The 22,809-nt window shown below is 43.1% G+C and overlaps 1 protein-coding gene and 1 long non-coding RNA gene across 4 annotated transcripts; one reads left to right on the top strand and one right to left on the bottom strand.

The window, feature by feature from the left end:
- The first annotated feature begins 13,650 nt into the window (after nt 1-13,650).
- On the top strand, nt 13,651-21,859 carry LOC124308502 (vitamin K-dependent gamma-carboxylase). Of its 3 annotated transcripts, none has more exons than XM_046771287.1 (10): nt 13,651-14,450; nt 16,107-16,381; nt 17,615-17,936; nt 18,053-18,235; nt 18,334-18,497; nt 18,610-19,148; nt 19,310-19,510; nt 19,764-20,002; nt 20,136-20,450; nt 20,545-21,859. In XM_046771287.1, exons 2-10 carry the CDS (start codon nt 16,126-16,128, stop codon nt 20,702-20,704), a joined length of 2,379 nt encoding a protein of 792 aa, XP_046627243.1. In that variant the 5' UTR covers nt 13,651-14,450; nt 16,107-16,125; the 3' UTR covers nt 20,705-21,859. The 3 variants fall into 3 exon arrangements, with proteins under 3 accessions (XP_046627243.1, XP_046627234.1, XP_046627223.1); XM_046771278.1 differs by having other exon boundaries at nt 13,651-14,438; XM_046771267.1 differs by lacking the exon at nt 13,651-14,450 and adding an exon at nt 15,230-15,795.
- Nucleotides 21,379-22,591, bottom strand: LOC124308565 (uncharacterized). The gene is made up of 2 exons (XR_006909023.1): nt 22,224-22,591; nt 21,379-21,985 (listed from the first exon to the last, which is right to left on the bottom strand). It is a non-coding gene; the product is annotated as an uncharacterized LOC124308565 (long non-coding RNA).
- Nucleotides 22,592-22,809: the final 218 nt, after the last annotated feature.

The raw sequence follows: 22,809 nt of genomic DNA on the forward strand, positions 1-22,809 counted from the left end.
ATTCAATGTTATTCCTACACTTTACACCAGGCGGTGTCCGCGGAGCAGTCAAGTGGTGTCTCCCCGGCTTTTCCTCCTCGTCCCCGTGTTTCACCCCCCCCCCCCCCCCCCTCCCTCACGGCGTTATACGTACTTGAGGCCCCGAGCAAAACGGGGAACCCCCCGCAAGCTCGGCAACGGCGCGGCGGGTACGAAGCTGCTGGTAGGCAGTAGTCAGTCACTGTACTGGCAGCTCATTAAACACCCACAGCACCCTGCGTCCCGCACCCTGATTTAACTATTGTTTAGTGTGCGTGTGCCCGTCGGGAAAGCGTGTGGGTGAGCCTAGCTGGCCCGTGGCACAACCTAGTCAGCGCCTACACTGGCCTCTCCACTAGGAAAGGGGCCGGCTCGCGCCACGACAAGCCATCTGTCCGCATTTTCAAACTGCAAGTCCGAATGGCAGGGGTTCGTAAGCTCGATGTACGCACACGCGGAAATTCGGTTCCGTAAACAGGTTGCCGCGATTTTTTCTAAGAAGATGAAACCTTTCTCTCGCAAGGATCATCGCCGGAAAGGCACTGTCGCTCGTCAATTTTATCCCCCCCCCCCCCCCCCCCCCCTTTAAGCACTCGATCACAAGGAAGAAATAAAATGCAGAAATTTTGAAATTGTTATTCTCGATTTTCTTCTTTTTTTTTTTCTCTGTCTCTTTTGTTGACAGGCATTATTCACCGGTGAAACATAGATTGATTGTACCAGGCACGTGGAACGAGGGTAAGTTTTTGATCGAATGATTGACGATTGGAGCGTTATTGCTGTGGATAAGTTGAGAAGCACTGAAGATATAGTAGTGACGTGTTCGTGCGTTGGTTCGGTCGTACACCGGCTTTGGCTTTGGCTTTGATTGTGATCGAAGCAACCCCCGTCCATTCACCCCCTCATTGGCCCCCCTCCTCGAACTGCACTACATTATTATTTCATAACAATGACACTAGCGCGGGGTGATAACTGTTATGTGTGCCGGCGACACGGTCCGACGAACAAGGCACGAATTAAAAGGTGGATTAAAAATTTACCGAAATAACGTCGATTAAGGGATGTGTATGTACGCGTCGAATGAGTAGGTGATCCAACTACTTGCTGGTCAGCAGCGATTAGTTGTTCGGCTGCCATGAAATCAGTTTCAATGCCGTGTTTTAGTCACTTCAAAAATCGCGGACGCGTTTAAAATTACGCCTAGTCAACGACGTCGCTTTCACAATCATTCGTCGACTGAGAATGACTGATCAACGGTCGAACTGTAATAATATCCTGATAATTTTTTCGTCCCTTCCAGCCTTCATTTGCATCTGTCCAACGGTTTATTATTATTCACTGTATGAACAAAAGAAGCCAAGGCATACACAAGCACAGGAAGGAAAATTTCGAGGATGAAGGCTATCGCAACACACCGAGTCCAGTCCGGCTGACGAACAGAGGCCGTAATGTTTGCGCGATGAGTTTTAATTGAGTTTTTCTCTTCACGACGGTAACACGAGAAGGTGGACGATGGTCTGACGAGTTGTCCGTTTGTTGGATCATCTGCTCATGGGCTTACGTTTCGTTTGTACTATCAACACCGCGGCAAAAAGTTAATTAAATCTCGCTCGCGCATTCTTTATTTTATACATCGAAGTACGGGATTGTAGCCTGTATTCAATTACACGCGCAGTATGCTGCTTTCGTTCCAGCATAAATCTCACCGTGATTCGGAGTATTCCAAGCTCGAAGTCGAGCTTTTTTAATCGTAAAAGGAGCACAGTTTTTCAGGACAATGTAATCACTCGTAAACTGACTGAGATTAGTCAGCCAGCATTTTTACCACTGCAAATACTTTCTGATTTTTAGATTCACAGTAACAGGATGCCCATTAACTGACTTTCATCTACTTTCAATTGGAACAGTTTTTACCAGAAGTCAATCAACAATTACAGAGCAAATTCGTTACTTGCATTGCAACTAACGAGCCGCGTTTGATTTTTAGTTTTCCACTATCTGTGAGGCTGCGACCCGAAGCTATACTCGAAAACTTGAAGGGTAATTTAGATATACGATAATCGGTGAGTGAAATATCTCTGGAGAAACGTTGAACCTCGGTGCAGTTGAGTGAACGAGAATTTTCACGCGACTCTGGAAAATGTTTACGGATTGCCGACGCTTTGATGTTGGTAATATCGGATTTTGACAGGTGGGCGTTATTGGGCGTCGCTGGGCGTCGGACCTCCTTGGAGGCGAAGGGCCACACCGAAAACCCTAGCGAAGCGTGGACGGCATCACTTCACGAGGCATTCATAGCCCTTACTTTCTGGGGCGCGGCCCTTTTGAAATAAGCCACTTTCGGAGAGATCTGACGAAATATCTTGATGGGATTTTCGCACTTTTGAACTTCTTTGGCTCCGTTTCGTTTTCGGCTTTCTCCGACTTTAGGGTAAGCCCCTCGAGTGTTTCCTCCGCATGGAACCTTCGAGTTGTGTGTGGGTATGTTTTTTTCCTCCTCCCTTCCGAACCTGCACAATCAATGTATCCTCAGCTTCTTTTCTCAGCAAATTATTTGCGGTTATGAAACTCAGTTCAAAGTCTACCGGCTGGGGAAATCCGCGGATTCAAGTACTCGCTTCCCATGCTCAAACGATAGTTAGCAATATGCTTACTCCCGTATCGAATTATTAAACTTTCGATACAATGATAAAGCTTGAATAAACGCAGCATGTGCTCAATCGTTCGCACGATTTACTCTCAAAACTTTTTATGCCTCTTGTACGCCGTGCCCGTAAACCGGAAGTGAAAACGAAAGGCCCGAAACCACTTCCGCGAAAAAAAAAAAAATCATACGTGTATTAATTTGACAATTTAGTAGCCAGCAATACCCTCACTAATTCCAAAGCTACCGCACTTGGATATTATATGCCTGCGAACATTTCCCAAACCGCAGACGGCCTGCAGCACGGCTGCGGCTTAAGGGCCGTAGCGAATTGATTTCTGCATGAAGCGGAGGGTCCGTCGCCTTCGGCTGAGCCGCCACCGGCCGGACAATTTCAAGCTATTTAAGGTATTTAGCGGGAACCATTTGCCTCAGTTATGGGAAATTGAGAATGAATTTGCTTCAGCGTGGATATTGCTCGGCCCGATCCGGAAGCTCGGCTTATTCGGTTCAGCACCAAGGAAAAAAATATTTTATACAGCTGGGTGATGATTGTTTTAACGTGATTACTATCTGTGATAACAAGGTCTTGATATCGAATGGAACGCATAAATAAGGAGTTTCAGAGAAGCGGATAACTACGAGTACATTTTAGAGAATTTGGAAAGCTTTTTTTCAAGCTAACACCCGAAAACTAAAATTAACCCTTGACTAATTCAGATTATTATAGAGATATTTATTTCCTAGTGCTTGACTATCGCTTTGGGGTCGCGGTTTGAGATATCGAGATACATTGCCCTGCTTTCAACCTAGCTCTAAAAATATCCAATGTAATTAAATCGTGGCGTAAGCTGAGCCTCGCCGCCTAATGCTGGAAGGGTTAATACGCAGATGATGGACCAGATGGACACTGCCGTGGTTCGAGAATCCGATTACACCTCACCGAGTGTCTCGCCTGTTTCGCGACCGTCGGTGTAATAATATCTGTGTACGAGTTCCCGGGATATTATCGCATTAAGCATAGGAGGCGAGTTCCTGTCGGATTCGTAAAACGCCCTCGCCGGCACGTGACTGCAGCACGCGACAGCGACGGGTGGGTCATTACACTTTTGCGCATCTTTATAATCGCGTCACTCCTAATTTTTTAACCGCACAGCCACGCGCCTCCCCCTTAAATTGTGAGTTGGTTTTGGGCAGATATCGTATCACGCTTTGGCACCTCTCTCTGGGAATCGGGACAGAGCATAATAACGCGACGATTGAGGTGTTCCAATGATAATATTAATGATCCTATCATCTGGGTGACTAAACCACCAAAGTCACGTGCCGGCTCGAGGAGATGGATAGCTAAAATAGCTAACTACCCTTTTAACAAAAATGTTTTTTATTCATTCATTCATTCAACACTATTCGCGTACGTCGCGGATTCATTTCACCATACTTTCGAACGACACGCGTTCTCTCGAGTGTTGTTCCATTTGCGACACAAGAATGTTTGAATTTTAATTTCAACATCACTTCCAAAATCGTAATCTCAATGCGAATCATGGATTTTTTACGACGAGTAAATGTATTTTAGCGTTCTGACGCTTGAAAAAAAAAAAACTTATCTCTAAACCGCTTGTATCAGAAAAAAATAAATTCCCACAGAACCTTCTAAATGCGGAATAAAGAAAGAAAATAGAAATTTCTAGTAAGCAGCAAATTACACAGAAATCAAAAACCGTACACAAGATGAAATTTTTATGGCAGTAGATAGTTTGATTAGAAAATGACATCTTCATCGTTGACGGATAAAACGCGTTGAACTTTTTCAAATATTTCAATTGAATTTCAACGTTAATACGGCGTTGGTTTATATCTACAAGTGAAAGCCCCGTAGATAACAGGGTTAGCATTTCCCACAGACGAGATCAACTTGTTACGCGTTATCAATCTTTCTACGAAGCGATGTCAGCCCGCAAGTTACACACCGGCACGAGCGACGAATTAAAGTTTGTCCATCGGTCGCGTGGCCCTCGTGCCTTGCACACGTGGCGGTGCTAAGAGATACCCCACGAAGCGAATACGGGTTCACGCCTCCGCGGCAAGTCACACGTGTCTTGAAACAACTCCGGTTAGCATCGATCACCGGTAAACTTCACGCCGCCGCCGCCGCCGCACGCACGTGCCTGAAACGGATGAACGAGGACCGGAGATCAACGGCTAATTGAGATATCATAGCCCGTTTCATCCCGAAGTGAGAAAGCTCGGCGATTAAACAGCATGAACCCATTACACTTTCCTCCTCGGACACGTGCCGCCGTGTTTGCACGCTAATTACACACACCGGGAGGCAATTCGGCTCGACTGATCACGGTGAGACAATCCGCATTGAATTTTCGCGGGAACCGCAACTAGCGTACAAAATTTCTAAACGATCCCTGTTTCTCATTTCTTCATAAAATAAGTAATAAAATTTTCCGTATTATTTGACGATAAGTCCGATTTTGAAATTGCAGAAATACGTCAACCAGTTCGAATTTATTTGCAAATCACATTTAGGCGCGTTAAACAAACGAGGATAGCACAATACATGCAATCTTTTGTACGCACTTAGGAGTAGCTGAAGCAGAGCAAGCAAATAAACGAAACGATGCTCGGAGAAGAGAGAACCGAAATTAAGCCCAGCCCGAGGATATTGGAGGAAGCTTCAACGTTTCGCAAGCGTTTGCACACATCGGTCCCACGTGAAATGCTCGGGGCGGTTTGCCGATGATCATGCTTTTCAATTAGGACACGTGACCGGTCTTCTTGCGCTTTGCTCGCTGTTTACTCGAGTTTACCTTTCGGTCGAAATACGAAAGGGCCTCGGTCTCCGCACTGTGTACTCACCGTTTTCACTTCCGCTTCGACTGATTTCCTTTCAAGCGGTACAGAATGCCAGCCACGTACCAGCAACGTTTCCGGTCAAAGAGGCGGGCTTCGATTTACACGAGTATAGGCAGGAAGAGCGGTTATATGCTTGAATTAATCCTGACCAAAAAACTAAACTAGTAATCAGGCTGCTGTGAGGAACTACGAGAAATCAGGTTCTTACTTTTCGTATTTACCGTGAGTACGAATTCTGATGATTAATTAAAAATGTATCGTACGTTTTTTATTCTCTTTATCTCTCCTTAGTGGATGTATGTACACTTACATAAGGGACGCAGATAAAGTGTACAGCTACTCGTCGTTTTACGCCGGTGAACATGATAAATGGACCACCTTTTCTCTCGAACTTTTCAATCAGAAGCAATCTTCAATCATTGAGTACTTAGTCCACTGAAAGAGACTCACAAAGACCCCCGGTGTACCCTCACCGACGCATATTCGCGGAAGAGGTTCTGGGGGCCGGTCGAATCTGATCTAGATTACGGATCTGTTTTACACACTGTTTCTCGTCGGTGAGGCGCCCCCTTCAATTGATCAGCCCCGCAAAAATCGATAATAACAACCAACGTATAATACGTTGTATATATTGAAATTAAACATAATCGTACAACTTGTTTTGACTCTATAAATTTTGCAGACAGTTGAAACAATTCCATTTCAATAAAATTGTTATATTTTAGAATAATGTTTAGCAGGTTTTCTCTTATTCTTCCGAAACAAACGTAATTTCGATTCACTCCATTGTCAAATTTTATATCACTGCTTCAGGGGAGTTGAAAAAGTGAAATATATTTGACAACCAGTACAATTCAAGTATCGAATAATACGATTCTTTCGATATTGCAAAGGATGCGGAATCTCGTTGTGAATCAAACATCAGCAAACAGCGATATTACACACAAAGGTAGCATCGTGGCAGGTGGACAAAAGGTAAAACCATGGAAAAGCGCACTTAAAATCTCGTGAACATCTCGTTTGGTCCGGGGAGCTGTGGCACGTGGTTACGAGCAGGCCAGGTGAGCCAATCCAACCGAATAACGCTTTTTGACGTTAACGCCAGAGCTCTTATGTATGCTACACTAAATGCAGCGGGCAACAATGGCCAGATAGTAATCTCGAGCATTAGTCCCTGGTTACGGCCACGTTACCATTATGTTGGTGCTTCACCTATCAATCCATTGTTTCACTTATCAGATTTCGAAACGCGGCGCCCCCCTCTGGTGGTCCGGTAACGGACCCGAAGTACCGCGTAACGATCGATTTTGCGACGAGAACAAATCTGTCGGGAAATAAATCGCGGCGCAATCCGAATTCGTGATATAATATAGAAAACGAAGTCGAAGTGTCTCGAAACGAAATTGGAGAATTGAAAGTGGGAAATTTGCCGTTACTCCGCTTTGACCAATTTACGTTCCGGGCAGTTTTTATTGGCCTCTCACTCTTTTTCTCTCTCTAGCTGTAATTTGGCTTCTTTGTTCACAGCTTACTTAGATCTCTATCCGATGAACTCTCGAGGGAACGAGAGCAGCTCCGTCCGTGTACTCAAAGAACTCCCAAAGGACTGCTAGATTATCTCTCCGGGATCTGATTCTGAGGTTCGTACTACCGCCTCACTCATCGATCCAAGGGAATTGTGTTTTCTCTTCGATTATTCATATCGGGCTCTTTGAAGCACGCGCGTATATTTAAAGTTTCAGATTCCGTCCCGTAAGTGTTCGAAAATTTATTATAATGCAGGGAAAAAGCAGGAATCGAGAGTTTCTGAATTGAAAAAAGTTGAGCGCCCGTCGGCTGCAATGGGCTCCGCAACGTCAAGACACAAGCAACGTTCATTGTTTCAAAATTGAGTATGAAACGAGTTAGCAACAGCGTAGCAAGAATATCGCAGATGTCTATCGAGCGGCGCTGCACGCAAAGCCACTTGAGGATAAAGTGGTCGTCAACAAAAGGCCCGGTGGTCCTGCGTAACAAGTAAAACAGTTGCCGATAAAATAATAGGTAAAAAACCGTCCACGCGCTACTGGTTTTCTATGAAAGGAAAATTATGAAGCATGGATGCTGCCCGAGTGGGGAGAGGAGGGGCGATGCGTCTGGAAAGATAAGGGTTTGGTCGTTGAGCGAGTGAATCTAGGTAGGCAAATGAGTGAACGTTTGGTCGAGAGGTCAATGGCTCGAGCAATTATTTCAAGCCTTTCGGCTCGAAAAAAATGACTTCGCGTCAATATATTATTATCCTGCAGTGAAATTCCAGCAACGTTTGGTCGCCAAGCTGCGAGCGAAACCGGCTCTTCAGATTTATGGTCATCAGAGGGATAACGCGTTTCCGAAACAGCCCTCACCCAGCAAGCGACACCCCTTTTCATCGGTCGAAAGAGGAGGAACATTTCACTTTAAAAAGTTCGGTGTTTGCGGACATTATACATACCCCCTGAGGAATTTCCCAGTTGTATTCCCAAGGCGAGACGGAAAGCATTGATCAGCAAGAACGGATTTCTCCTCGCGATAAAAATTGCAGGGTTCATCCCAAAAACGACCAAGCTCCGCGTTTGGATGAATGCACTCCACGTCGGTGAATTCTCTCCCTCGCTACACGGCAGCTCAAGGGATGAACTCACCCCGTACCAATGACAGTTTTGCTCTATGGATTTTTTTTTTTTTTTCAGTTCTCCTTTTCTGCCAACTGAGGGTACCTGCCCCAACGATCTCCCCCTAGGACGTCTTTCTGGTCGAACGCGCCCGAAGAATGAACCGATGCACAAGAGAACATGCATGTAATCTCATCTAAGATTATTTCTACATAAGCATGAACGAAAGTAGTTAATAAATACCTTCTGATACGCAAGTGCACCCGCCTTGAATTAAAACTATCAAATTAAACCTACGAACTCACTCCCATACAATCATCGTCTGACTTACTTCCGGCTAAACCAGGTAAAAAATGACTCACCCTGTAGCTATTACGCGCCTGCAAAATGCAACCGTAGTTACAGTAAAGCGCATTGTGAAGCGTGCTGTCTCGGAGTAGAACATCTTTTATTTTTCATGGTAAAATTTCTATTACAAAGTTAGAAACACCTTTGAATCGCGTGACGTCATCGATGGAAAAAAAAAATTTGCTTGAAACTGGGCAGATTGCAACGAAAACTGTCCATTAATCATTCTATGCGGAGATGTGAAACCGGGGTGTGAAAATCCCCGTTAAGCTTGTTGACAAAACATCCCAACGAAGCGTTTTCATTTTTTTTTTCTGAAAAAAACCGTTTTTTCACGGTAAGCATTTTTGGACAGCTGTAATAAGTAGAGCGAAAGTAATGCCCAAAGATTAGAATCAAAGTACTGGAAGAGTGCGTTGAGTTATGCTAATTGTACTGGAATATTAATCAGGTGTTTGTCGATTGGAAATTAATAGAAGTTCACTCCTATTTTAGGACACAATGCCAATTATAGATTGATCCGAACTATTTCAAGGTCAGTCGATGAAACCCGAGAAGCGAATAAATCAATAAATTTTTTTAATTATAAACAGTCACAAGTTCGAAGGGGATTTGCTCATAATCGCTCTCGTACAATTCAACTCTCAATACTCATGTCTCGGTGGAAATTTTCACTTCAAACTACGAGTGGAAAAATAATTACACGCTCGGTGATAAAAAGCAGGGTGATCAAATTTCAAATTGTCCATGGAACGGGCTTTCATGGCTGTCATGGTTTTGGAGGATTACAGAACGATTACAAGGCTTAAATTTAAAGTCCCGCGTAGCGGAGCAACCCTTTGTGGGCTAGTGTATGGTTTTACAATCAGTCACCCGTGCTGTGACACAGTAAAGGGGTAGTCCACCCGTTTCAAAAAGCGGATTAATCCTTTTTGATTTTGCACTATCGATCCCGACGCCGCTGGTTCATCGTGATTGATGGGCTTTTCAACGATTTCTAGACTTTCCTCTCACTCATTCTCTCGTGGACAATGAACAAAGATCTCACCATTCTATAGCCCTTCGCAAATATCTGCGGTTTCACGCGTTTTATTTTTCCATTTCTGCCGTCATTTCGATAACAAATATACTGCCGAGTCACTGTTGGCGCTGACTCTTAAGTACCGTTCACAGTCACGTATCTACTCAAGAGATTCATTACACAGGTTCAAAACGGAATCCAATCCACAACCTCCAATCATAATGACATACTCAGTGTCCGAGCATGGGTGTTAGAAATTGTCCGGCATTGGTGACAATTTCAGGAAAAGATTAGTGATGAGTAAGTTTTGAACGTAGAAAGATTGGGTTTCATTATGCGATCAGAATAGGATAAGCAATCGACGAGCGATCGTTAATTGTTACAACCAGCGTAGAATTCTGAAAACAACGTATGTTTTTCGTATAAATTCGCTTCCCAGTCGTCGAACTAATATTTTTGACTCTGCTTGATTAGGATTCCTGCCCTACATACTTCTTACCAAAGAGTAAATCACTCTCTTTCATTATCTAACCACCATGTCCATGAAAAATTGCTGCCATCTCCACAGCTGAGAGTGTGTTCGAGCATGAACTTTTGATGGGCGGTAACAATTAGGTGGTTCAGTCTAGGGGCTGTAGGTACTTTGTATCGATAGACGAGTACGTTATAGCTGCAACAAAAAGGTGTATCGGTTATAATGTGGCAAGGGTAGAATTGATTAGGAGCTGGTTAGCATCGACGGCTGACCCGCAACGAGCCAAAGTCACTTCCAGACCAATTGAGTCTACTTACATCCGGGCCACTCGAATCGAACCATATCGCGAACAACTAGCCCGAAAAACGGTTTCTCAGCCCGCAGTTGCTCTGCGCGATGTACTCGATGCGTACTTCGGGGCGTAAGAAGTGCAGAGATCGAAAATGAAATAGAAAGAGCGGAGAGGTTCCCTAGCCTCCGTAACGAGCGAACTTCAACTGCAATGTATACTGTGCCCGTTTGCTAGGCCCAGCGTACAAGGCATAGGGCCCCTAGCTCGTTCCTCTTTCTCTCTCCTTCTTCTTTTTCCTATTACTTTTTTCTTTTTTCTTTTTTTTGATAGGAATGATGATGTATGGATGTTGGCTGGGTGCTAGGGGCTCGGTAAAGGGTTCCATTGTCGTGCCTTCCTGCCCTCAGCCCCCTCAGTCGCCCTTAGGCCGGTGGCAAGGAAAGACCCTCGTCAGCAGGGGGGGGGGTGGGGAGGGGAGGTGAAATATTGCAGCCGCGCAAGCGACCTACGTACACCCCTGATTCGTAATGTACGCTCTGTAAACTGCATACTGTTAATTTTATGTCCGATTTTCGGCCCCCCTCCTCTTCACGAAAATATCATTGTTCTTCGAGGGACCGACGATTTTCTAAACGAAACATACGGGTCAAGTGCGCCTGCCTACCATTAGGTTCGACTTTCTCTCTTCTCTCTCTTAAACCCGACATTTTGGCTTTTTTTCTCTCGCTCTAACGGTCTATTGTCAGCCGCAGAAAAATATTGACTAACAAAACGCCGCATTCAAATCTTGGCTAAAAACTAACGAGTACGCCTCGATTAGTTTAAACTACTCTTTAGAATCGATTTACGAAATTGTAAGCGCAATGTGCAGCTGTACTAGCTTCTATACTAATCTACGTTGATAGTTAAAGGAACTCTCTCGTTTACACACCTTAGAAGATTGCACCAGCATGCTACGACGGTTTGTTAAGTAACCAGGTGAAAGTCAGGATACACGCCTGCAAAGTCGTCTTTCAGTCAGAAGAAGTACGAACGAAAGCGGTATCGTATATCAGTCAGATTGGAAACTTGATAAACTTGACAAAATTGATTTTTTTCCTTCAAAATATTTGGGACGTATTTTTGTCCTCGAAATATCTGACATTTAAATTTTTCTGGGCTTGATTTTAAATACATTGATACTTTCTATGCAGGAGTGTATTTGTGAAAGTTAATTAATGAATTTAGTGAAAGGTGAGCGTTGCAAAATTCGTTTGAGCCACGTCTGTATTTGACAATACTTATTATCAACCGAGTGCATTCCCTGAGAGAAAGAGCATCCGATGATTATATTCTAATCAGAAGCGACGTCACGACTCAGCCCGACCCTTGAACTTGAAGGTGGAACGAAAACGGGAGAGCGCGTACTAGGGCAGGGCGACAAGTAGTGATGTAATTCGATGAGGATCGCCTCTAACAACCGGTAGAACGTGTTACAGAGCATGAATACCTGTAGAACAAAAACCATATCCTCAATTAACGTGCCAGGCTTGAAATCGGACACCGCGCGCGTTCAATATGCAAATCCGATCGGACATGGTTTTAGAAATTCGCCTCGGCCCTTCCACCGTCCCAACAATGCGTGACTCTGCCAACAATGGAAAATAATAAACCGTGATAAATAGCTGCGCAAATACACAACAATCGAGGTAGCTCGCGTTCCAGGTGGGCGATTCAAATTCTTGAATAAATAGTACGACGGGTAAATAGTCCTCGGTAACCAATGGGAGAACTTAGCCCGCAGTGCTGCGGCAGCGGACGAAGAGGGGCTGCAGGGGAGCCCCGGAACGTTCTTGTTATTAATTTTTCATGTTTGCATATTTGCCAGGGCTCATAATTTGTCAAGCGATGAGTTATACCGTCTGAAAAGCAAACACGACGGTTCGACTGGATTTTGATCGGGGCACGCAATGATGCACGGCGCAGGTGCGAAAATTCGATATCCGGCTATTCCTCAAATTCGAACCTGTTCTAATTCGCCTGCGACCATTTTCCCCCGGCTAGCTGGGTGGTTAGGTGATTCCACAGGAAAGTGGTCCACAGAGACAGATTGAGGGGTGTGTTCGAAACGAAATCAGTCTTTTGTTTTACAACCCCTAAAATGGCCGTTGGGGATTTTGCTCAAAGTGACGCCCATCCGTTAGAAACTCCGCCCGTTGACAGTGTGCCCTGCGTGTACGTTCTTTGCTCAGGGGTAAACTTCGCCGACTCTACGGAAGATTAAAAACGTCCCGGAGAAGTTTTTTCGCCCCCGTTTTGACGGAGGAAAACCGACCATTCGCCCTGCCGAAACCGGTAGTCTGGTATACCTAAGGAATTTCTAATCGATCCTCGCACTTCTGCACCGAGTTGTACAGTGAAGTGATTCGCCAATTTATTCGGGGAGTCCCCTGCGACGAGGATCAGCACCTCGACACCCTGGCTGCTCGCCCGTCTAATTCCCGCGTGGATCCCTTCGCGAGAGAAATCCTCAGGGATGAAAGGAACGTCTGAGCATGCTTATGCCCGTGCAGCTCTGGGTACATTAATCCAAATAACTTCCACCACATCGCACCTACCGCTTAACCCTTTTCATCAGAGTGCTGTCGACGTGATTAAACGACCTTATACCTTACGCTGCATTCGATCAGCTGCTAATGAATTGCTGCTTTAGGTGAGCTGAAACAGATGAACCAATTATGAAGTCATTCAAATGCAGAACGTAGACTGTCTTGTGGATTTGAAGCGATTATTCGTCAACCTGTGTCCCTGTGTATCAGATTAAAAATAATCACTTAATACTGTATAATACTAGTCACATTTTTGCAGCACAAAAAATTCCTACAAAGAAATGTCTGTTTTCTATCCCCCACACGTGGGTTCGCAAGTATTCTCAAGCCGTTCAAGCCCCGCCTCTTCCCGATCCTTCTTAAATAAACACGAAAAAAAGAAAAAATAAAACCAAACGGACAGAAAAACAAGGCGTAATTTATGGACGGCCCCTTGTCAAGTTTTGGCATTAAAAAAGGCTCAGTCCTCGAGACATAGGCATAGGATACCGAGTTCAGACTCGGCTGGAAATAATTCTGGCTAGACGAATTGTCACCGAAGTATATTGACCTTCTTCATCCCAGTGTGGGTAAGGTTAATGGAAAGATAAAAACCCGGCCTCCCGGGGTGAATCGACAAATCAGCTATTGGCGATGAGTGGTACTGTCGAGAATGCATTACTCGTCCGAGAATCTTTGATCTTTGACTCCTGTATCGAGATATACTTGACTCCACGATTCACAATCAGTCGCTTTCCGACCACCAGCCGCTCGCGGTTCCCAATGATATTAATAATCGCGATAGGAGTATAAAATTAAACATTCCAGATCTCGGCCGTCTGGTATACTGAGCCGTGCATTGAGCAATTCCTTCGGAGTGCAATGGATCTTTTGAGAATGAGTAATTTTTGACGATGTTGACAATCGCTACGGAGACCAGGATCACACCTACACCGATCCATCGGGTCGACAAAGGCACAAAGAATTGAGTTTGTATGCGACAACGTGGATTGGTATCATATGTCAAAGGTTACCTTTCCTGGAACATACCTGTAGCCAAGGCAGACGGGAGGTATAAGATACGGGACCGTTTTATAGCCGAATCAGGTTTAGCAGTCGTAAAATTCTCAGACGTGCCTCCACATCTTCAGCGCGAAGAAGCAACGTGGCGACTGGTACCAATAAGAAAGTTCCACGGATGAGGTACCAACGTTGGTGAACCCAAGTCTCTACCCTCATCGTCAGAGTCGAGGTTCACCGAGGATTGACCGCGATACATATATCCTGAGCACCAGATGTACGTGCGGATGAAGTTCCTCGACGCAAAAGCCATCCTGGTCGGAACACAAGAATTCTCGGTTATGGGCGAAGGACCGAAGACCACTCTGGGAAGGTAGAAGATAGAATCGCGCCAGCGCGGGTCGATAGGCAGCCAGGTTGCCTGGCGACAGCAGCCGTCGCTTCCTACCGCAGGAGAGAAGTTACTTTGGGATCCGCAGACAGAACTCCGTCAGTCTCCGATACGTCAGCTGGGTCGGTGGGTTTCTCCCTCAAGAGAACGACGTGCTTTTGGTAAGATTTAATGTAAGTTTAAATCAGACACAGTTTCCTTACAGATTAAACATCATCTAAGGCAATGCCTATGTTCTGCTTTTCTATGAAAATGTGTATCTGATGAGTGCATGGGTTGTTGACGTTTTTCAAATATTTTTCAAACATTTTTCAAATCGCCGCCAGGGCTGCACGCGCGTGTTGTTGACTCGTAGCAAACAGTCATCAAGTTACGTTAGAGCGCGTAAATTACACAATGGACAATGGCGAAATGTAGTAAAAATTGTAAAACAGTATATCAACGGTAAATGCAATTTCGTCTGTCAGTAGCAATTCGTCCACTTCAACATCTCGATCTGAATGTCATTGTTTCTTCATTTCAGCGTTATATGTATAAAGCTGATTAGTGGATCGGAGAAATAAATTCTAAGCAATGATCAGATAAGACTATTTTTAAACTGTTCCGTGCATGCAACCATGAACACAGTACGAGCAAGTAAACAAGTGTTCACAATAGTTTCGAGGCACGACGTGACATTACAATTGTAAACTTTTTTGAATCCTTAATTAGTAATTGTGTCAATTGAAACAGAGGGATTCTTACCAATCAAGATAATTAAACGTGGTCTGTACGATGCCTAGACTTAACGTCTCTGAACCGCTCAGCACCGAGTCGAAAAAATAAGAACAAACGTGCCGTCTGCGCCCATTTGTTAACCGGAGTCTCTGTGAGCACGAATAAATCATATCTAGCATCCAGTTACACCGCCCGTTCGTTTGTTGGTGCGTTTTGTTCGTTCGTTCGTTCGTTCATTCGTTCGTCTGTTCGTTCGGTGGGACAACGAGTCCAGTTTGCTTAAGTACATCTAGTCAGCTGGTCGCCGGTACCGAGTTTCTAATCTGCAGTTGTTGGTCACCTCGCGGCATCGTCGGTATACGTAATAATTGAGAGTAATTCTTAATTACCTCAAAGTTTTTAAAAACTCGATTAGATATTAGCCGACACGTACTTGCATCAAACGTCCAACGATGAGTGAATAGTTTTCGAATGAATTATTGATGTGGTTAGAATTATCCGTGGTGTGTAAATTCGCAGATTTTTAAAAAGAATATGAATTTTTCGACCGGTTAACACACCGACAGACTTCAGTTTTAAACCCGATACATTCCCACGATTTTTGGAAATGACGTTACGCCAGCTAACAAAACACGAGAGAGAATTACTTCACAGGAATTGCCCGTATCACTTATTCAATCAACATACATTAGCAGTGCACTCTGTCACTTAGCGCGGATTGATTCCTTTAAAATTTCCGTGTTTTACACCGAATGCAGCAAAAGCTCATCGAAAAACGCACCTCCACGTTAATCGTCGGCGGTGAGTAAGGAATGAATTTCGACTTCGCACAATTTTTTCGCAACTTTCTAATATACTTGGCTTGTAAAATTATTTGTCACTCGTGAAACAGTGCGTTAAAATGTGGGAATGCATTATCGCTGACGTTACATTACGATTTCCGTTACCATCGAAACCAATAGACCGGCTGTGAATACGAGAAAGAGAAGGAATAGTGTCAAAGCTGAGTTTCATGATTTTACTGCGTTGACAATGAATGATCAGTGATTGAGAGAAGCCGTTTAAACAAGTGTAAAATAACCGCGATCTAATGACCGATGGCATTGTTTCAGATACTAGGATTCCGGAAAAATGAGACAACGGTTAAAGTGTTCGAATGTGGCCGAAAAATCTGCGCCCAAATGTAGAGGGTGTGCCGAGCCCGATGAAAATAAGCCCAAAATCAAGAGCTGGACGGTTCAGCTCTCGGAGATGCTACCTAGCGACAAAGCCTTCGAGGAGGTTTGCGGCTTCCGCCTCGGCGACCTCAAGAGCTACGAAAAATTTGTCGCTCTGATGTACCGATCAACAAACCCAGCATCCCTCGGAGTGGCTCGCGCGCTTTTCGGTAAGCCAGATCAAACACTTTATTGGATTGTCTGTAAAGTCGGATGATGAAAAACCTTACACTAATCGATCGGTGAGGGGCAATAATCTGTATGAACCAGCGGTTCTAAAACAAGTTTTTAATTCCATAGTAATAAAAATTAATGTCCACCTCGCAACTGGGCTCACCGAGTATCGAACCTGTCATTTTGATTTGGATTACGCAACTAATTACAGTGTTTAAAATATTTATACACCGTCATCCAAGAATCCGTAGGCCAGGATTCGGGTGTGCATCTAACCACTCTTTGATGAAAACTGGCGCCCACCTTCCAATTAGCCATCATGCCTCTTAACCCGCATTCTTCCTTACGAACACCGTCACCAACTTTAGTCTTTTACATCAGCGGTTCTCAAGGATATGGAGCAACGTTTTATAGTCGAAAAATTATATACTATTTGAGTTCACCGTGCTCGGTCTGTAATGACTCGGCTCGCGTTTCATTCGAGAAATGTTGATCTACGAGCCTGATAAGCCGGATAAGTAACCGCGAAGTCTGTTTAGTCAATTTACGATTCGGTCTTTTTGACTGTCGCCGCTCTTTTGAACATCGCAACTGGGCACTCGCAGAATCAAGTTACACCCACTACGGCGCGTGTGCAAAGTCAGCTTAAAATGCCGAGTCCAACGAGAATCAGATGATAAACTGACTAGCTAACGGGTAATAAGTGTTATAATAATGTACGAAAATGCATAATTGTTCAATTTAACCCGACAATTTTATGAAGAATGTCGATAGAAGCGAGTAGATAACCACAGTGAATGCACAAATAGTCGTTGTCACCTTGCATTAATACGAGTTTTATCTTTACCACCCACGTCTAACGCGAAGCCTGTGACGCTTCTCTTCAGTGAAAGTATGACTGCCGCTTGACTCGGTACGATGCAGCGTGTCTCTTGTTACTCGTTACTTGTTACTTGTTACTCGTTTCCATCTCCGCTGTAGGTAAGTTCTGACTGGTCGGATATAACCCGATAAGGATATGCGTACGTACACTTTTCCATGGGGCAGACTTAAAGGTCAAACGGAGCCAGTCAAAATAAAGCCCAGCGCCCACGTGAGGTGGACCACAATTGTGAAGATGGATTATCTTGATTATTCTGCAAGTGCATAAGCAGTCGATAGATAATCTGACGATAATCAAAGTTCAAGATGCTAATTCAGCCTAACATTTTCCATTCTTACACTTACAGGACTATGCATGGTGATCGACATCGTGGAGGAGAGAGGCTTTTCTGACATTGACCTTAAATGGGGGGATCCAATGACTTGTCACTTTCCTTTGATCCACGGAATGAAGCCCCCTCGATTGCCATGGACCATCGCGTTGTACACCCTGATGTGGCTCGGCGCAGGAGGCATCATGATTGGGTTCAGCTTCAAGCTAGCATGCGGTTGTTTCCTCCTGCCGTACTGGTACTTTTTTATCCTGGACAAAATGAACTGGAATAATCACAGCTACTTGTACGGCGTCGTCGCGATACTCTTTTGGGGCACCGGAGCCAACAAGTACTTGTGAGTAAACGCGTGTCATTTCTCATACCAATGAGCGGGACGAGTCGTGGTGTCGAGCTGGGTTGTCACGTCGTATTAATCATTCCAACAATTCACAAATTTTCCATCCGTTACAGTTCACTGGATGCAAAATCGTACAAATCAGGAGACAACAGCGTGCCTCTTTGGAACTATTTTATCCTCAAATTCCAATTCTTTGCCTTGTACTTCCTGGCTGGGCTGAAAAAGTCCAGCAAAGAATGGCTGGATGGCTACGCGATGATGAATCTCTCCAGGCATTGGGTTTTCGACCCGTTCAAGTAAGTTGCTATTTCAATTATAGCATATTTCGTAATGGCGTATCAATAGTTACTCGATAGGATTACGGAAATTACGCGGCGCATTTACCTTTCCTCAGGGTGTTTCTAAGTACCGATCAGATCGACTTTCTCATCGTTCACTGGTTCGCCTTCCTCTTTGACTTGACTGTTGGCTTCTGGATGCTGTTTGACCGGACGCGACTGCCTGCTATGGTTTTTTGCACCAGTTTTCATCTTATGAATTCCCGTCTTTTTCACATTGGTGAGACGATCAGTTTTGGAAAATTGTGAAAGCATAAGCTATAAGCACAATCATCCATTTCTGTATCCCCAAAGTCTGTATTCAACCCGAAATATTTTTCAATTCCATTCAGGGATGTTCCCGTACGTCTGCCTGGCCACAATGCCTCTGTTTTGTCACGTTGATTGGCCGATGAAAATCAAAAGTTGGTTCGTTGGTCGTTCCAAGTGCGATTTGCAGAGCAATCAAGTCCCGGATGAAAACCAGCACAAGAATCAGTGTTATAATAGAATTGGAAAATCGATGGAACAAAGTGATAATTTCATTTCAAAAGAGAAGAAATATTTTTCTGCTGAAGCCGCTTCTAAGACCGAGACTCAGAGTGATGCGGTAGAGACAAGTGACGATGAAAGAAATCAAGAAGATTCCAATGCAAGCAAATATCAAGATGACTCGATGGAAGAAAGTGATCACCACAACTGTTTTAGTAAACAAGAGCAAAAAGAATTAAACGGGAAATCGACTCCCGTTCATCCGAAATACGCCCACGGGCGAAAAAAGAAATTGTTTCGTAAACTGAACGTGACCAAGAAACAAAAAACCGTCGTTGGACTTTTGCTCTTTCACGTATTCATGCAACTCTTCTTGCCTTACTCGCATTTCATCACAAAGGTACATTACAAATCCCTGAAAAAAAAAAAACAATTCCTCTTGTTAAAGCTCGGAGAGAAGCTGAGTGCTTAAGATTTTAAGTTATTAAATATTGACTGTGGTAATGTTTCAGTGCATTTCAAAAGCCAATCTATAACTACACTCGCCGGACTTTATTTCAGGGTTACAATAATTGGGTCCCAGGTTTATACGGATATTCTTGGGACATGATGGTTCACTCCTGGGATACTATTTTGGTCGTCATTAAGATACACGATAACGTACACAACGAAGATCATTACTTAGATCCGCAAGCGTGGGTCCAGGGAGATCGGTGGTCTAAGCACGGTGACATGGTCAAACAATACGCTCATTGTTTAAAGGTATGATTTACATTCATTACCCAATTAATTAAGTACCTCAATCCCAGACCCGCAAATAACTGTTAGTCACCGCAGTAAACCCAGTCACGCGCTTGTGATCCGCATTATCGCTGAATCAACCTCTAACAAGTCTTAATCGCGATGTATCAACTTGAAAAATTAAAAAGTGATTCATAAGCTACTACATGTAAGAATTTAATTAAAATTTGGCATCATAACCTGCCCTACAATGCAAACACTCAACCATTTTTAGGACAATCTTATGAGCGAAAGGCAAAAGGCATTGAAGACTGGGCAACAACCACGTGTAGCAGATCATTGGGCAAGACTCTCGAACAACTTGAGCATTTATATCGACGTATGGTGTTCTCTGAACGGACGTTTCCTCCAAAGAGTATTCAATCCTAAACTAGACCTTTTGACTGCGGAATGGCACCCCTTCCAACCAGTTTCTTACCTGATGCCTCTAATGACGCAATTCAGCTCCTATCGGTAAATCGAATCGATTAGACTTTGACTTTTGTTCTCTAGTACCTATATGTATAGCTGCTTGAAAATAAAATACAAAACCTAAAATGATAGGATAATCGGTCACCCGATAACAATATATTTTCTTGTCTCATAGGAATAAACTGGATGAGATTCAACGCGCCGTTTACTCCTGGTCCAACTATACGGATGTGCTTTTCGTAGCGGACTATCCGGGAATGGAACTCGAGAATTACATTGACAGAGATTTGTCTAACGTGACATTGACCGTGCTCGAAGGTCAGGTAATCTACACCGAAGATGATTGGCAGCAGGGGGTTACGATTTCCAAAGGAAATCACCTCGAAATAAGTCCAGGAAAATTCCATAACGTACAAACGATAAGCTTTCACCCAGCGTGCCTGATGTACACTTTTACTAACGGTACCAAGCAGAGACTCGAAAGAGAAGGGTACATATTTCAAGCGATGGAAAGCTTTAAGCTGTAAAAAAAAAATACTCATAAATTATGAATTATCGTTAACATGATCATGTTACGTTTTCAGGAGAATCGAACCACCAGAAAAACCAAAAGATGTCTTTCCGATTTTAAAAGAAATGAGGTACAAATTGAATGCCTGGAAACGTACCCTTGGACATATCGCTGACGCATTTTTTTACTTCGCTTACGACGTCCCCATGCTGCGCCGAGTTCAGGTCAACTAATTTGAACCACTCGCGTACGTTTGTTACACATGTATATTTTTTTTTTTAATCCGAGAAGTCAAATAATTTGTGATGTATGTATAATGTATATACAATGTATATTATACATAGGGGTTTACCTGTTTATATTAGGAAATGGCAACGTTTAATAACCGGATCGTGCGGTTCTGCATCATCATTTCGTTAATTGATTTAATGTTATAAAATGTTATAAAGGTAATTACATTATAGGAAGTCCAAAATATTTACTACTATAGCCGTATATCATCTACACGATCACGATTGATGAGTGCCGTGAAATGTGATTTGCGAAATGATTTAAATGATAATGGTTACGAGGCCCGAATGTCCTAAGTGACAATAGAAGCCTTCAATTTATCAATCACTTATTTATAGTATATACGTTATGATAGGGGGTTATCTAAACCTTACTACAAGCAGTAAGCCCGTACCGATGTCGAATTCGCAAGTGTCGTTCTGAACTATCTTACAGCAGAGAAGTCTTTGCAAGTATTGCAACGACGTGTAAATATGCAAATAGATAACCGAGACTAACTGATTTACAAAATGTAGAACTTAGCGCTTTGAGAAGCGCAAATAAAAATATCTTATACGGAGTACTTTAATAGTAAGGTACCAATGTTTTACTTTGGTTTGAATATTTCATTTTTTTATAAATTACACGTCATGTTAGATAAGTTTTGTATGATTATACAACTTTTTATTTATATACATAAATACCGAAGCAACGCACAAAGTTTTACAAGGAAGTACAAGGTAGTGATAAAATACGAACATAAGATCACGCTAGAAAATATATTTTATACAATATGTACATGTAGAATAAAAGTTGTAATAAGAAATACGATGAAAATAGATCCAAATTAATATTACAATTCTGTACATTATCGCGACTGATGTATGTTAACAATGTTAAACGCTTTGTCCTGAGCTTTGTGCCTATTGGCAAACATCTACAACCGAAATTGTAAAAATCGACAAGAAATTTACAAAGCGGATGCACCTATAATGGAGTTGTATGTAATTATAGATATATATTAAATGTTTTGCGAACCATAGGTGCGAAGTTACTTCAGCATGTATCGCGTAATTACAATCGAGCTCAAATAAAACACTCATTATTTTCACCATAAACGGTTATCGTGGTTATCTATTCATTAACCACATCCATACATTTGTGAAATAGCCGATCCATTATATTATCGCACCGATCACCGACCGCTACAACACATGGAAGCATCAACGATGCCGTGATAACTACTGTAACGACAACACTGTATTCATAAAAATTCCCGAACACGTGCAGTCTACAAGGAAAGGCAAAGTATGCTTAGAGAAATCTATAATCAATGTTTAACGACGGCGTTAAATGTCACTTATTTCAACTTTTATCAAAGCCTACGCATCGCTGATGTGTCGAATACGAATATACAAAAAGAAGTTTGGTTTTACGAAACAATCGTGCTAAAAAACGTGCTTATGTAATTAAATTACTTACCATGAAGGAAGACATTTCTTGGCTTTGCACTCGCGTGAAACATAACATTTTTTGGATATTTTCGTTCGGCATTGCATGTTGAATTATTGCGCTGACTACGGCATTATTACGTCGGTGCCTAAAAAAGTAAGTAGTAAAAAAGCATGACGTTTAACTCGGTTAGTAAACACTGACTGTACCGCATCATCTTAGGATCATTGTGCCATTCTGTGTGTGAGATACTTTAATTTGCAGTACATATATGTATATAAATCTGAACGTACGTTTGTATACACAATGATAACTGTATCGATTTTAGGATAACAGTTGCACCATAAGTGTTCATAGCAAGTTTTCTTTTGTGGTTTCATCAATTCGTACTAGTTCCGAGTTAAAAAATTACTTACATCTACGAAAAAGTTTGGGAATGTACCGTGAACAGATTTTTGAAATGACTAGAGATGAAGAAAAAACGTTTCGACAAAGTCTAGGTTCGGTATAGGCGTTGAAGAATACGTGTGATTCGCAATACGGATAAAGTATCTCAACCATAAATGAACATTTTTACAATCGGATATGTTACCGAACACGTCAAATGAACGAACGT

Source organism: Neodiprion virginianus, chromosome 1, assembly GCF_021901495.1.
Source record: "Neodiprion virginianus isolate iyNeoVirg1 chromosome 1, iyNeoVirg1.1, whole genome shotgun sequence".
NCBI classification, from domain to species: domain Eukaryota; kingdom Metazoa; phylum Arthropoda; class Insecta; order Hymenoptera; family Diprionidae; genus Neodiprion; species Neodiprion virginianus.